General features: G+C 40.5%; 2 protein-coding genes across 2 annotated transcripts in view; one reads left to right on the forward strand and one right to left on the reverse strand.

The window, feature by feature from the left end:
• The window catches only part of LOC102213666 (protocadherin Fat 4), a 13,590-nt gene extending 12,766 nt beyond the window's left edge, over positions 1 to 824 (forward strand). Inside the window, exons 9-10 of the mRNA XM_005736045.2 lie at positions 259 to 473; positions 552 to 824. Of these exons, the coding sequence (XP_005736102.1) occupies positions 259 to 473; positions 552 to 824 (488 nt within the window). The remainder of the gene's footprint in view (positions 1 to 258; positions 474 to 551) is intronic.
• A 4,473-nt stretch (positions 825 to 5,297) lies between these two features.
• Positions 5,298 to 6,269, reverse strand: LOC102213948 (olfactory receptor 1500-like). The gene has a single exon (XM_013911564.1). It carries the CDS (start codon positions 6,267 to 6,269, stop codon positions 5,298 to 5,300), a length of 972 nt encoding a protein of 323 aa, XP_013767018.1.
• Between the last annotated feature and the right edge of the window lie 10,792 nt (positions 6,270 to 17,061).

Below are 17,061 nucleotides of genomic sequence, written 5' to 3' on the forward strand. Positions count from 1 at the left end.
TATATATAAATAAAATGTCTTACTGTTTATCTTTAGGTGTCCTCGAGCAGCAGTGTCATTATGCTATAGTGTCCCATGCAAGAATGGTGGTGTGTGTCATGACCTTTGGTCCAACTATTTTTGCGAGTGCAAAAGCCCTTTTACTGGAAAAAACTGTGACAAAGGTATAAATAATAGTGCATATAATATTGAGCTTCTGTTTTAAAATCAGGTGCAGAAGATTAAATTGAGTTTTTTTAAACTTTTTTTTTCAAACAGAAATGTCAGAGGAACTTGTTTTGAAATTTAATGGCAGTGACTACATTGATTATGTTATTAAGGAGAAATTTAAGAGAGACTACCTAATGAAAGAGATTTTGGATGAAAATTTGGGATTAAACAGAGACCAACAAACGATTAACATCAAGTTCAAGACCAAACATGATGGTGTGCTGATGTTTATCCGTGGACAGAGAGCATATATTATGCTGAAGGTAGGTGAAATCCATTTAACTATATACACGTCTTGTATTCTATATTCAAGTATGAAACTGTTTTTCCCCTTTATTCAGATAAAAGACAAGAAGCCTGTCTACATTTTTGAAGATGCACTTTTGGGACACCTGTCAGACTTCTCTGTGGACCGTCCTGTGGCTGATGGAGTTTGGCATCTCCTCTCCTTGTTCAGCAGGGGACAGAACACTTTCCTCTCTGTGGATGGTAAACCAGTTTTGAACATCACTGGCCAAAGTATGGATCTCACTCCACTTAGCGTAGAAAAGATCACTCTTGGTGCTGCTCCCACAAGAGAAACAGTCAATCAATCAGGTAAAGTTTATTCCTAAAGTCAGTTTTTAAAATGCCAACTTTTGTACAACATGTGAAATGAAGGCCAGAAAATATACACTGCATACAGTCTTGTCATTGCACTTGATGAGAGTTTTGGATAACTGTTTAATTAGACTGGATCTTCTTACCTGTTTAAACTGATCACTCTAAAAGCAACATGTACCAGTAAAGTTAAACTGAAGGAGTAACGTGGAAGTAAGTGGACCTCTGAACCTTCTTCGTTTTTTATGACAGGGTTCAGTGGATGTGTGCAGTATTTCAATGTGACAGGTTACTCTCTGCCTGTCAGCGGACACAGCATAATGGTGGATGTCAGGCCAAGCTCGACTCTCACCCAGACCAACTGCAGCTTTCCGCATTTTTGCCTCCCTTCAGGATGCTCTGAGAAGGATGGTCCCAGCAGGACTTGTCTCTCACACTGTCAAAATCACTGGACATGTGAACCTGGTGTGCAGAAGAACTCCTGCATCTGTTTACACAATGTTACTGACCATTTCTGTGATATATGCATCTCCACAAAGGATAGCCATGATCACTGCTCTGAAATGCAAGGTAACCTGCCACTGTGGCTCATTGCTGTGGTTCTCCCTCTCATTGCCATTCTGGTGATTGCAGTAATGTGTGTTGGCCTTTACAAAGTAAGACATTCTCATTCAAGATGTCAGAGTGCGAGCTTACCAGTGAAAACAGAGCATGGGGCAGACAACAAAGCATTTTCGTTTGATGACAAACGAAAATGCACAATGCCCACAGAAGCTCTGTCACCAGAAAAAGGGAACAGACCTGACCTCATGAGTACCAATCAGTCAAAGTCAAGTGCAGAGATATACTGTGATAACAGTCTGTCAAATGTTCAGCCATTACCAAAGAGTGAGGTTGAGTATTATGAAATCGGCAGCATCTGTAGTGCATTTCATTCAGATGATACCTCACTGAAACTCAGCTGGCAGAAGCATCTATACAGCTCAAAATGTGTGAAAGCTGATCCAAAACAGTGGGGAGATTTGAGGATGCTGTTTGCAGGATATAAGAAAGAAAGCTCTAGTGATGACAAAAGCTCCCCAAAGCCTCAAAATGTTACTTTGATAAATGAACAGTTGCTGAATAAGTTTCATTCAAAACAGTCCCAGCAGACAGATTCTTGTTACACAAAGAGATTCATACAGCCAGAATTCCTGGAGCCAATGCAATGTCTCACTTTTGAAGAAATTAGCAAGCTAAACACACCTGTGAAAAAAACAGTGCATCAGTCAGCTCTGAAATGTGCAGTCACAGACCAAATCACAATGGTGGATGACTCATGTGATAGTGAAACACAAGGCATGCTTATGTGCTCAGAGTCTGAGTTCAGACAGTTTTCTGTTGTCACTGGTGGGAATTACATACATGACCATTCATTAAGGCAACAACAGAACCTACCTTTCAACCCAGAGAGTATTCCCTTAGGTATATTTGAGCAGTGGGAAAATATTTTAAATATGCACCTACCTTTTAGCAGCTATGCCCCTGTATTTGAAGATATTGCATGCCTATCCAGTGAAGCCAGTAATAGTAATGACATGCAAAGTGACATAGAAGAAATTATTTGATTTTCATATCACCCATATAGATTTAACAAAGGTTTCATCTGGATAGTCTAACTGTTGCACATTTTAGAATTTTTGATATTATTATCTATAGTTAAAATGTCTACTTGATCAATAACATAACAACATAAATTAATTACTGAGTGGACAAAGAACCTGTTCATTTTTACTTCATCAATGTGTTGCTGGTTATCTTTAAAGACTTGTCAGGTAAAAGTTAATTATGTATCTTCAGAATAGCCAGAGATTTTGTCTCACAGTTCACTTTATATGAACACACATAGATCAATAACAGCATTTAATCTTAATGGACAATAAAATTGTTCATAGGCTTCAAATTGTTCTCAATATCTAGACATATTTCTTTCACCAATTGTTCTTTAATCAGTTTTTTGATGCTGCACGAAGATGCTGTTTGCATACTGGGAATAGGGAACTAGTTAAAACATGCAAAAGGAAGGTTTATACTAAAGAGTAGGGATGGGTACCGGTATCCGGTGCCATGATGGCACCGGTTCTGACATAAACGGTAGTAACCAGACCGAAAAGCAGCGCACATTTCGGTGCTTTATTTCGGTGCTTTTTTTTCCTTAGCTGTGATACACTTTAGATTCTAGCCAATCATTTTACGTTTCCAAGGATAGTAGGCGGGTCCAGGTATGTACGTTCTTTTAGAGCAGAGCTACAGATTAAAAATGCCCAAGGCGAAGCGGTCAAAAGTCTGGCTGTACTTCACAGCAAAAGATGCAAACTCAGCAGCCTGCAACAAGTGCTTTAAGGTGATACTGTGATACTGTCAAAGGAGGTAACACCTCAAATCCGATGAAACACCTGGCGACGCATAGCGTTTTTTTTAAAGCCAAGAAATGCGCCGTATTTGATAGCTTAATGCGAGACCTCACACCGAGCACATCTACTGTGGGTGTGGTGCCTCTTATCGGACCCGGAGTTAGCAACATCCCCCAAAAACCCGAAGAGTAGAGTCCTGGCCCCTAGCCCTGCCAGTGTAGCAGAAATGATGACGGATGATGATGCAGCAGCCGTTCTTCTCTGCGTGAGTAGCTTAATGTTGTTCGTGTGTAATTTACGTTGAGTAGGCTCACCACATTATTACATTAATGCATGTAAGGTGAACTAGCAAACATCCTCATAGCTACATGCGGCTGTCTTCTTGTTTGATGGCAGATACTCCCTTCACCCTGGCCAAAAAGGCTAAAATGACCAAAGAAAAAGTGGAAAACAGTTAAACGTGAGAGGTTTTTGGACAAAGTTTGTGTTTTTCCATTGATTAAGCACTGCTTCCAGCCAAGAGTGATGCCATATATGCCCCATAGATGCAGAAAAGGCTAACATTGTTATCTTTTTACAAAAAAACAGCTGAACATGAGTGGTTTTAGGACCACATTTGTGTTCTCCATTCTTTAAGCACCAGTTTGAGCACCGTTTAAGCACCAGCACCGTTTCAAAAGTACCGGTTTGGCACCGGTATCGGATAAAACCTAAACGATACCCATCCCTACTAAAGAGATAAGGAAATCTGCTGTGAGAGTCTCAGTCCACCCTGATTTACGAATAAATTCTTTACAAATCCTACCATGTGAATTCATGGATTTTTTTTTCACATTCTGTCTCTCACAGTTGAAGTGTACCTCTGGTGCAAATTACTGACCTCTGTCATCATTTTAAGTGGGGGAACTTGCGCAATCGGTGGCTGACTAAATACTTTTTTGCCCCACTGTACCTTCAATATACCCACGTGTATCTTAATTTTCTAAAATTCAGTGATAAAATATTATTAAGGATATCACCTGGTAACACTTGATGGGCTGTTTTGGCGTGGTTGCTGGCCTGGTTGCTTGTGGATTATAGATACAGGGTGTCTTAGACCTCTTCGTGGCATGGTGAGGGGTCGGCTGGAGTTAGGTGAGTCTAGGGCAACTTCCTGCTGCCTCTGGTCCCCTGGCACTCCTGCCCTTGGCTGCGAGAGCTCCATCCGCGGCCTCCCTTTTCGCTAACCTGGGGTAGATGCACGGCTGTCATCAGGATATGGACTCAGATCTTCAGCTCTCTTGGGGGCCATGGACAGCCAGGGTCTCTTCTTTCCTTGTCAACCACTGGCTTGGGGGAGTAAAATTGTATTTGTTGTTGTGTCGTCTGAATGTGCTTTGTTACAAATGCGGGAACTGGAGACCCAGCATGTGTGTTCATCCTTTGCTCCCGCCTCCCCTAACCCCATTTTTTCTCCCTTTCTTTCTTCCCTTTTCTTTTTCAATTCCTCTGCTTTCTATTTCTCTGCTTTTCTATTCCCCCTCTTCGCCTACCTTTTGCCAATCTGACCTTCGCCCCCTGTCTGTGCCAGCATAATATCCAATCAGATAAAACTATGAACAATAACAAAGTCTGCTTGCTACAACTGCTGGACAGGACAGGTTTAAAAAAAATGCAACCCTGATTATTTTTTCATTGGGAAATTTATTCTCATTGAGAGTAAAATTTGAAATCATATATAATGTAAAAATTTAAATTTAAAATGAATAAATATATTTATTTTCAAAAACATCTTTCAAAGGCAGCTGAAGAATTCACTAAATTTGAAAAACAAACAAACAAACTATATTTCCCCACCTTCTACATGCCCTGTCATCCCCTCCTGTGAAATGAAAATTATTTTTTGCAAATAAAAAGTGTAACTCGGTCTTCACTCCATCAAATATACTGAGCCAATTAGTTTTAAAACTTATTGTAAAGTGACCTCTAGTGGTCATATGACGTAGTGTCAGTTGTTTCAGAACCAAATACTCTTGTTATTTATTACAGAAAGCCAAGATAACAGCCTGATTATAAGACTTCTTCGGTGTTGTACTGTTTGGATTTTGTAAAGATTTATTTGCATTCAGTTTTTAATCCAGTGCTCACTTTTCCTTTTTTAAATCTCCGCATCAAAACATTTTTAATGTCTTTAGTCTTGAAACAGTATATGATTGGATTAACAGCAGCAGGTATGAGGCTGTACATCATTGTAATAATAATCCGAATAACAAGATTAAAATTAAATCCCAAAACAGTAGCAAGATAAACAAAGCATCTTGGCACATAGAAAAGGCAGGTAATAAAGAGCTGAGGGGCACAAGTGGACAGCACTTTGTGACGTCTCTCAGTTTGAGACATCCTCAGAACAGCTATGATGACAGAAAAATAGGATAAAATTATGAATGTTAAAGGAACCAGGAGAGTGAACATTGCATTAGCAAGTGCAACACTGTTCACATAGGCCAGCCCATCACCACAACCCAGCCTTGTTATTGATATAAGATCACAGTAACACTGCATGATAATATTCTGGTCACAGTAAGGTAAAGTTAAGGCAAGAAGCACAATTCCCAGCAAACGTATAAATGTTAAAACCCAGCACATGGTGCAAGCAATAGCCACTGCTTTGTTTGTAAATAAAATGGGATATTTGAATGGAAACCATATGGCAACAAAACGATCCAAAGCCATCATCAGCAAGTTTAAAGACTGAATAGCTCCCAAAGAATGAACAAAATACATCTGTGTAAAACAAGCTCCAAAAGAAGTGATCATGTCATTCCACCAGTATCTGGCAATGATTTTTGGAAGAGTCACCACGCCAAAGCAGATGTCTGTCATTGCAAGGTTAGAAAAGATTACGTATATTGGTTTGTGCAGAGTCCGCTCAAAAATGATAACAGCTATAGTGAAACCATTTCCAATTACAATAGCAAGAAAAACAAGAAGAAGAAGAACAGACACTGGACCATAATATTCAGGAGGAAGTCCAGGAAATCCAATAATAATGAACTCTTTTATAGTGGTAATATTAGTGTATTTCATTGATTATCACTTATGCATACACATAGAAATAATCATAAACCAAAGGTAAAATTAAACAAACCACATTTTAGTCCTATGACAAAAATGATACAAATGTTTGGATTAGATACTCTATTATAATAATGATTAATTCGCTCTATTCATATCAATACACCTCAGCTCTTTAGCTCTAACTATGCAAGAACATAACCCACTTTCCAAAACAGTGTTGATGGTTTTATATTGTTTCCAACAGAGTCTGAACTAATGATGTGTGGGGTAAATAACACTCAGAGGAAACAACTCCCATGTGCACTCAAACTTTTGAAGTGACTCGTTGCTTCTACTGTATAATGAAATGATTTGTGATAGGTTTGTAGCTTTAGACTAGAACAGACGTAGCTACGTTAATCCTACCGTAAAACAATAAGACAAGGTACGACCTCTCTCGTGCTCCCAGAGTGCTCTCTAATGCACACAAAGTTTGCAGACTATCAAGGATCAAACCTCTACCAATCTACAACTAATTACAAAACTCTAAGCATATATAAGTAGATATTTCTAAGCATAAATGACAATCAACAACACAAAACCTAACAATTTGCACTGAAGATTGTCAGAGCTTCACTTCAGAAAAAGTTTATTTAATCCAACAAATCACAGAGTTTGTGATAAACTTTTGGAAATTGAAATTCTTGTATTTTAGCTGTGTGTTACTTGTTAATAATTAACACAAATCTTTTTCCATTGTGTTGCACCATGCACCTTACTACCAAATTTACTAGTCTTGAACGATAACATAGCTCTCAATACTCTGGTCCACACCAGGGTCATATTGTGAATTCATCATTTCTACATTTTTTCTGTAAACTGGGGATATGTGTTAGTCATCCAGTACTGTACAAGAATCTTCAGTCACCTTAAATTTCTTTATATTTTGCAACGAGACTTTAGTTCTCCAAGCTTTCTGAAGTTCTTTCAAAGTATTTATTTGGAGATTTGCTGCTTTTTCACTTGTTATCAGGTCAGTCTTTGTACCTAGGACAATTTCCAGAGGAATGTTTTATTTGTTAAATACTGGCCCATGAGTCTTTTAATCACTAAAAAAGACACCTGACTTAAGGGATAAACCATTGTTGTGTCTGCACATAACAGACAATTTAGCAACAACCACCTGCAAAACACAATTTAGTCCCATTAACTTAACTGAATCTAAAAATTATTAGCCAAAACATACATATATCTGGACATTTGGTTGTGTGTCCTTAAAAACTTTGAGGAAACTGGACCCAAAAAAGTCTAACTTTTAACTTTTAACTCCTACATCAATAGACCCTGATATCTGAACACACAGAGCCTGCAATGATGGATGACTCATGCAACAGAGAAGCAGATAGCAAATTCACCTGTTCTAATTGCAGGACTCTCCAAATCATCAGTAGGATTATTTCATCTTATTCAAAATGCAGCATTCCGAGGTATGGGGAAATTTTTTACCAAATTACCCCTGTATTGAAGGCACTTCATTGTCTCCAGGTACAATATAGAATAGAATAGTCTTATTGAAATGCTACCTTATCATGGTTGAGGGGTTTGTGTGTCCCAGGGGTTGCTGGGGCTGTGTTGTGGGGGGGCTTTTGCTGCTTGGTAGGATCTCCCATGGGAAATTAGTCCTGGGTGAGGGACCAGACAAAGAGCGATTCAGAAAACCCCTATAAGTAAAAGGGCGAGGGACCAGCTCACCCTGCCCGTTATAGGGTTAACAGGGCCTCACTCTGGAGCCAGGCCTGCATAACGTGCCCAAGAGGGAGCATCTGGTAATTGGGCCTTAGGCCATGGGCCTGCCGGGCACAATTCAAAAAAGGGACATGGGCCCACCCTCCTGTCTGCCCACCACCCATAGGAGGCGCTGTAGGAGTCTGGTGCATTGTGTGTCAGGCAGTGGCCACCAGGAGGCCCTGGTGGACTGATCCCTAGCTACCGAGACAAGTAACTGGGACACTGAATGTCACTTTTCTGTTGGGGAAGGAGCCTGAGTTAGTGTGTGAGGTTGAGAGGTACCAGCTAGATATAGCTGAGCTCAGCTCAACGCATGTCAACGGGCTTGGGTGTATCTCTTAGCATGCCCTTGGCTTGCTGTCTGTACGTGGGGTTTTTTTGGTGGACAAGAGCATTTTCTCCCTGCGGAGAATGGGTTCTGACTGCCGTCTACGCTTATGTGCCAAACGACGGTTAAAGTACCCAGCCTTCTTGGATCTGAACCTGAAGGGTGTTCAGTTACTGGACTTTTGTGCAAACCACAGTTTGTCAATAACGAGAACCATGTTCAAACATAAGAGTTTACATAAGGGAACGGACTCCAGAAGACACTCAATTTTGGAAACGTATCATTAGATCTGTGGCTATATGTTCTGGACACTTGGGTGAAGAGAGGGGCTGAGCTGTCAACTGATCACCACTTGGGGGTTTGGTCCACCAAATGGTGGACACCAGAGGTGAAGGGAGCCATCAGGCTAAAGACGGAGTCCTATTGGGCTTGGTTAGCCAGTTGGACTTTGGAGGCAGCCGGTAGGTACCGACAGGCCAAGTGGAAAGCTGCCCGGGCAGTTGCTGAAGCAAAAACTCGGATGTGGGAGGAGTTTGGAGAGACGATGGAAAAAGACTTTTAGACTGCCTCAAAGAGATTCTGGCAAACCATCAGGCAACTCAGGAGGGGAAAGCAGTGCTCTATCTGCACTGTGTATAGCAAGGATGGAGTAATGCTGGCTTCAGCTGAAAACATTTTGGGGCAGTGGTAGAAGTACTTCGAGCCTTTTGTGGAGAAAGCAAAGTCTGGGGGATGACTTGTCTAGCTTTGGGGGTGAAGTCACTTAGGCAGTTAAACAACTCTTTGGTGGCAGGGCCCCTGGGGTGGATGAGGTTTTCCCTGTTCCTGTAGTTCCTGGAGGCTCTGGAGGTTGTAGGGCCGTCGTGGTTGGCATGCCTCTACAATGTTGCATGGAGATCAATTCAATTCAACTCAATTGTATTTATATAGCGCCATTGTTTTCTATTTGAGTCAATGATGTACTGGTGTCTTGGTTTATGATCGTTTGACGCTGTTATCCATCCGATCTTCAATGATGCCTCAAGATGTCTCATCCTCCTCCTCCTTTGGCACTTTCCATCCTCCGCCAGTGGCTGGATCCTCGGCCAGCGTCCTCAGCGATCCCCGCAGACCACGGAGAAGTAGAGGAAGAAGAGCAGGTATCCAGGTGAAGCTTAGGCTTTTCTGGTGGCGGGGTCTGACTGGAAAGCAATGTCGAGCATGCTTTATTACCTATCCTCAGAATAGCTCCATGGAGGGGAATTTGTTTTCCATGTCCCTGCTTGGATACGCAGAGCCTGGCTCTCCGAGACCGTGCTGCCTCAGGAGGATTCATCCAGACTCTTCTGCTGACTGGCTTTTCATCCCCTCATTGAGTAGAATCTACGAGCGTGAAGGTTCAAACCCCGAGTATTTGCGTCCTTTAACTTGAGCCTCTGCTAAAAATGATGCTTCCACCCCGCTGAACATGGCGCTTTTTAATGCCCGATCATTGACTAATAAATTGTTCGTTCTTAACGATTTTATATCTTCTAAAAAACTGGACTTCTTATTTCTGACTGAGACCTGGCAGTGGGACTTGGACTATTCGTCCCTCATTGAACTGTGCCCAAACGGCTATTCCGTCATTAACCAGCCTCGGGGATCTGGTCGTGGAGGAGGTCTTGCTGTGGCATTTAATGGGCCATTTCTCCTGCCGCTCAGTGAAAGTTGGACACTTACTTTCATTTGAACTACAGCTGATTAAACTCGGAAGTAAGGATCCTTTTTATTGTGCTGTGGTGTATCGTCCACCTGGCCCAAATAGCTTGTTTTTATCAGAGGTCAGCGACTTCCTGTCCTCTACTATGAGGTTGTCCAGACTGCTTTTAGTTGGGGATTTTAGCATGCATGTTGATGATGACTCCGACCTCTTTGCCAGAGGTTTTATCAACATTATGGATACTTTTCATTTTACCCATGTGTCAGGCCCCACACATAACAAAGGACACACACTGGACCTTGTTTTTACTTTGGGTTTGAATATTGATTCTATTTGTTCTGAGGACATTTTTTATCTCTGATCATCACTGTATTCTTTTTAACATGTCTTTTCACGAGCCTTTGCCTCCTGTCCACCGGACAATTATCTTGCGCATCATAAATTCCTCCACAGCGGAGAATTTCTCAGATGGTTTTAATTTAACTCTATCCCCACAAAACGGCGTTGATTTCTTAACAGATCTATTTAACCACCATTGTTTTTCGATCATAGATGAAATCTGTCCAGTTAAAATGAGACCAGTTTCTGTTTCCAAGTCCTTACCCTGGCTAAATGACAATATCCGCTCCATAAAACGTGATTGTCATAAAGCTGAGCGCTTGTGGAAGAAAATTCATTTAAATGTTCATCTCCTTTACTTAAAGGATCTTTTAGCCTCTTTTAACAGTGCAATTAGAGATGCGAGGGCTGCTTATTTTTCTCATCTTGTCGCAAAGAGCAGAGGTAATCCTAAGGTGTTATTTCACACTATTTCTGATATTATTACTCCTGCTCCACCTGCTGCCATTATTACTTCTAATGAAGACTGTGAAACATTTCTTTCTTTCTTTCTAGAAAAAATTAGTAATGTAAGGAAAAAAATGTCCCCATCAGCATCTGCATTGTCAATTCCTACGCCAGCTCGGCCTGTCATTTTAGAAAGCTTTTTATCCCCCTCACTATCAGAGCTGGTAAAAATAGTTAATGCAACGAAAGCATCCTCCTGTTCACTCTAAATTTTACCTGTAACGTTATTCAAAAATGTCTTCCACTCTATTGGTCCCTGTGTGCACACCATAGTTATCACCTCACTGGGGTCTGGTGAAGTCCCTGCTTATTTTAAAACTGCTGCTATACACCCCCTGTTAAAAAAACCCCACGCAGGACCCATTTCTCACTAGCAATTATAGACCAATCTCAAAAATACAGTTAATTGCTAAGATATTAGAGAAGGTTGTGGCTAAGCAGCTTACAGCAGTTTTAGACAAACATAATATATTTGACAAATTTCAGTCTGGCTTTCATAGAGCTCATTCTACTGAGACATCCCTTCTTAGAGTTTCCAGTGACATTCTGATGCAAAATGATGCAGGAAAATGTTCTGTACTCCTAATGTTGGACCTCACGTCAGCCTTTGACACCGTTGACCATTACATTTTGCTTGAAAGACAAAAGTACTGGGTTGGAGTATCTGGGTCTGCCTTAGAGCGGTTCTCCTCATATCTCTATGAATAGGGATGGGTATTGATAAGATTTTCACGATTCCGATTCCATTTTCGATTCTGTTAAACGATTCAATTCTTTATCGATTCTCTTATCGATTCTTTTTAAAAAAGGAGAACACTAAGGTCGATTAGCTTAGAACTTTGTGTATATCTTTTCTTTGAACAAGATAGAAATTTAGGAGTAACATGGCCTTACAAACCCAACAGTGAGATCTTAAGAGATCCAGCCTACAGCTCTTCAATGGGTCACAGGGCCCCCTGGAAAAAAATTGTAAATGTAAAATAATAAAAATAAATATTCATCTGTAGCAATAACAAAGTATAACATAAATTATTCTGTAGCAATTACACAAGAATATCCAGTAATGTCCCTGCCTACAATTAAACACATTCACTTACCAAAAATCGGGGGCATCTGCTGTGGCAAATGGGTGCAAGCCTTTTACCACAAACTTAGTCACTGCTCAGTGACACTCGTCTATCCTGGCCTGAAAGGAGACACTACCGGTAGACTGCAGCGAGAACTGCCAGCATCTGAGCCAGCCAGACTCTGTCTCGCTCATCGTAGTCACTTAAATGCAGCGCACAGTAATGGTAGATTTTGTAATGAGGCAGATTGCGCTAACATAATATGCACTGTTAGTTGATTATTTACCTGCCGCATTAACAGGAGAGGACGTGCAAACGTTACCGCTGCTGCTGGGTTGAGATTCACAAGTCCGGAGCAGAATTAAAAACACGACATTCATTTAAGGTTATCACGCGTTTTGTGAGCAAATGCTTTTGCATATTCGTAGTGTTTCCTCCCTTAAATGAAATATCTACTTTGCAAGTATTGCAAGTTGCCCTGTTGTCATCCGTTCTCGTAAAGTATAATCAAACTTTTGAGCGTTTGAGCCGCCATGTTTCCTGCCAGGTAAATGATGCTCCGCAACGTGGTGACGTCATTAGGGGCAACTGGAATCGATAAGGGAATCGTTTGCAAAAATGGCAAACAATTCCAAGGAATTGAAACAGTGGGAACCGGTTCTCAACAAGAACCAGTTTTCGATACCCATCCCTATCTATGACTGATACTTTTCTGTGGCGGTCTCTAAGTTCAGATCATCTTCCACGTCCCTGTCCTATGGTGTGCCACAAGGTTCTGTGCTGGGGCCCTTTTGTTTTTAATATATCTTTGAGCCCCTTTGAGGACATTCGCTACCATTGTTACGCAGACGACATCCAGCTATATATTTCTTTTAAACCTGAAGATGTTTCTAAGATGCAGATTCTAAATGGGGGCTTAGAATCCATCAAAGGTTGGATGGCTGACAACTTCCTCCAACTTAATGAAGAAAAGACTGAAGTCCTTGTATGTGCTCCAGACAGACATGTACCTAACATAATGAATGCTCTTGGTCCTCTTTCAACATTTGTAAAATCATCTATCAGGAACCTAGGGGTAACCTTTGATTCTGCTCTTACCCTGGATGTTCACATCAAATCTCTGGTTCGGTCCTGCTTCTATCATTTAAGAAACATTTCTAAATTGAGCCCTTTAGTATCTCATACTGAACTGGAGATTGTTATTCATGCATTCATTTCACCACGATTGGACTACTGTAATTCACTGTTTACACGTATAACAAAAACTCCCTGGAGTGTCTGCAGATTGTCCAAAATGCTGCAGCAAGGCTTCTGACAAAAACATCTAAGTATTCTCATGTAACATCATTGCTTATACAGCTGCACTGGCTCCCTGTTGAATTCAGAGTCCATTTTAAGATACTGGTTCTGACATTTAAAGCTCTTCAAGGACAAGCACCAGCCTACATCATTGAACTTTTACAGCCCTATGTCCCTAGTAGGTCCCTGAGGTCTTGTGATCAGGGCCTACTTGTTATTCAGCATACAAGGCTGAAAACCAAGGGAGACAGAGCTTTTGCCACTGTGGCCGCCAGACTGTGGAACTCTCTTCCTCAGAACTTAAGATCTGCGGACTCAGTGATCACTTTTAAAAAACAACTAAAAACACATCTTTTTAGAATTGCATTTTGTTAACTTTTGTCTGTTTTTGTTTTATACCTTGTGAAGCACTTTGTGATTTTTTATGTAGAAATGTGCCATATAAATAAGATTTTACTTACTTACTTACATACAAAGAAAAACCCAACAATCAAATGAGCCCCTATGAGCAAGCATACCACTGACAGTGGGAAGAAAAAACTCCCTTTTAACAGGAAGAAACCTCTGGCAAAACTAGGGTCATCTTCAGTGATGTATCCTGGGGTCATCAGGTGTTTCGGGTCTCACAACATCATACACCCTCGCCCAGGCGACCCAGAGATGCCCAGAGATTAATAACAAGTACGATCTAATGCAGAGCGGTCTATTAACATATAGTGAGTGAGAAAGGTGAGTGAAAAGGAAAAACTCAATGCATCATGGGAATCCCCCAGCAGCCTATGCCTATTGCAGCATAACTAAGGGAGGGTTCAGGGTCACCTGGTCCAGCCCTAACTACGTATATGATTTAGCAAAAAAGGAAAGTTTTAAGCCTAATCTTAAAAGTAGAAATACTGTCTGTCTCTCAAATCCAAACTGGAAGCTGGTTCAATAGAAGAGGGGCCTGAAAACTGAAGGCTCTCCCTCCCATTCTACTTTTAAATACTCTAGGAACAACAAGTAAGCCTGCAGTGCGAGAGCGAAGTGATCTAATGGGGTGATATGGTACTAGCCCCTATACTCTTGCTGCAGCATTTTGGATTAATTGAAGGCTTTTCAGGTAGTTTTTAGGACTTCCTGGTAACAATGAATTACAGTAGTCCAGCCTAGAAGTAATAAATGCATGAACTAGTTTTTCAGCATCACTCTGAGACAGGATGTTTTAAATTTTTGGGCCATTCAATCCTTAAACAACCGTTGCAAGAGCTTGTTCTGCATAGCCAGCAAAAAGTCGTACTCGTTTCCAGTGGGTGTTAGAGTCTGCCAGGGTTGCTCTTTGTCATCGATTCTGTTCAGAATTTTTATGGACAAAATTTCTAGGTATAACTGAGTGGATTAAGGATTCCACTTGAGTGGTGTCAGAATCTTACCTCTGCTTTCGCAGATGATGTGGTTCTGTTGGCTTCATCAGGTGATGGCCTCCAGCTTGCACTGAAATGGTTCGCAGCCAAATGTGAAACAGTGGAAATGAGAATCAGCACCTGCAAATCTGAGGCCATGGTCCTCAGCCGGAAAAGCTTGAAGTGCCCACTCTGGGTCAGAGACAAGTTCCTGTCCCAAGTGGAGGAGTTTAAGTGTCTCTGGGTCTCATTCAGAAGTGCAGGGAGAAAGGAGCAGGAGATCAAAAAGCGGATTGGTGGTGCAGCTGCACTGATGCAGTGATGAAGATGATGTACTGGTCCATTGTAGTGAAGAGAGAGTCGAGTGTAAAAATCGAAGCTCTCAATGTACTGGTCGATCCACGCCTCTACCCTCACCTATGGTTGCAAGCTGTGGGTAGTGACAGAAAGAACGAGACCGTGGATACAAGCGGCAGAAATTAGCTTCCTTCGGAGGGTGGCTGGCTTCTCCCTTAGAAATAGGGTGAGGAGTTCAGTCATTTGGGAGGGGCTCAGAGTAGAGCTGCTACTCTTCCACATTGAGAGGAACAAGTTGAGGTGGTTTGGCATTTCACAAGGATGCCTCCTGGGCACCTCCTGGGTGAGGTGTTCTGGGCATTTCCCACCGGGGGGAGGCCCTGGGACATACTGGAGAGATTATATCTCTCGGCTGGCCTGGGAACACCCTTGTGTTCCCCCTGACAAGCCGGATGAAGTGGTCGGGGAGAGGGAGGTCTGGACTTCTCTGCTTAGGCTCTTGCTCCCTCAAACCGGCCAAGGATAAGCAGAAGTGGATGGATGGATAGATAGTTCAAGACAATATATATCTGAATTGCCCACTAATTGCAATCTAGTCAGATTTTTCAGTTCATCAGCTGCACATCTTATAACTATTTCCAGAATTAGATCAAAGTGTGCTAATGATGCTTTCAGTTATTGTGGTCCCATTCCTTGAAACAAGAGGCCCCTACATGGATTCAAAAACAGACTCAAAATCTTTTTATTCACACAGGCTTATACTTTGTAGGTGTTGTTGTTTTGTTTTGTTTCATTTCGCAGTTTTTCTAGCTTCAAGGCATCGTAAAACTACATGTTTTCTATGTTTTGTCTTCTGTGAAAAGCACATAGAGTTAACATGTTATGAAATGTGTCAAAGTTTGAGAATGAGTATGGACAATTTTTGTTATCCCAGACAAGAATGATAAATATATGATGTTTGATTAGTTTCAGTTTGGAACTTAAGGCAACAAGAGACCTACCTTTCAAACCATTTTCAAAAGAACTACAATGGTGTGAAAAAGTCTTTATTTTTTTGTTTGTCACGCTTAAATGTTTCAGATCATCAAACAAATTTAAATATTAAACAAAAACAAAGGTAAACATAAAAAACAAAATGAAGTTTCTAAATGAAGGTATTTATCAATAAGGCAAAAAAATAAAATCTTAACCACATGACCCTGTGTGAAAAAGTGATTACACCTACTAACTGGTTGGGAAACCCTTAGCAGCAACAACTGCAATCAAACATTTGCGATAACTGGTTATGAGTCTTTTACAGCACTGTAGAAGAATTTTGGCCTACTCATCTGCGCAGAATTCTAGAGGGTTAGAGAGGGTTTTCAAGCATAAAACATTGTCATGCCACACAATCTCAATAGAATTCAGGTCAGGATGTTTTCCCCCCTGATAATAAACGCCTTGGTTTAGAAACTGCATTTTGTGTTAATTTGTGTTATCTTTGTCTAATATTTAAAGGTTTTGGTGAGATGAAGAATTTAAGTGTGACAAACCTTTAAAAATGAACGATCATCATATTACTCATATAAAGATTAATGCAGTTTAAGTGCGGAGAAGCGAAAAATTCAGTTTTAAAAAGATGCAAAAAAATTGATATCAGAAGAAGACTTGATAAAGTTATCACATTAAGACATGTCAGCAGTTAATGTTTCTCTGTTTCATTCTGTAAGTTAATTTGAGTATCAAAAACCTTTCTAAAAATATTATTAAACCAAACATTTGACATAAAAACACATTTTAAAATGATATATATTAATAAAGACCCAAATATTTCATTTGACAACTTACATATAATGCAATGAATGTAATTGCAATTAATAACTTATGAGCATTGTTATCGGTTGTTAGTATTCCTAAATAAAATTCTTAAATAAAATAAAATAATACAAAAAACATATTTGTTTTGTTGAAGCAGGAAAATATTAACAATTTATTTGCATTCAGTTTTTAATCCAGTGCTCACTTTTCCTTTTTTAAATCTCCGCATCAAAACATTTTTTATTTCTTTAGTCTTGAAACAGTATATGATTGGATTAACAGCAGCAGGTATGAGGCTGTACATCATTGTAATAATAATCCGAATAACAAGATTAAAATT

Source organism: Pundamilia nyererei, unplaced genomic scaffold, assembly GCF_000239375.1.
Source record: "Pundamilia nyererei isolate P.nyererei 1_Seehausen unplaced genomic scaffold, PunNye1.0 scaffold00066, whole genome shotgun sequence".
In the NCBI taxonomy this organism is placed as follows: Eukaryota; Metazoa; Chordata; class Actinopteri; order Cichliformes; family Cichlidae; genus Pundamilia; species Pundamilia nyererei.

What these genes read in the sequence shown, in the direction of transcription:
- LOC102213948 (XM_013911564.1), bottom strand. Translation starts at nt 6,269, where the DNA reads ATGAAATACACTAATATTACCACTATAAAAGAGTTCATTATTATTGGA.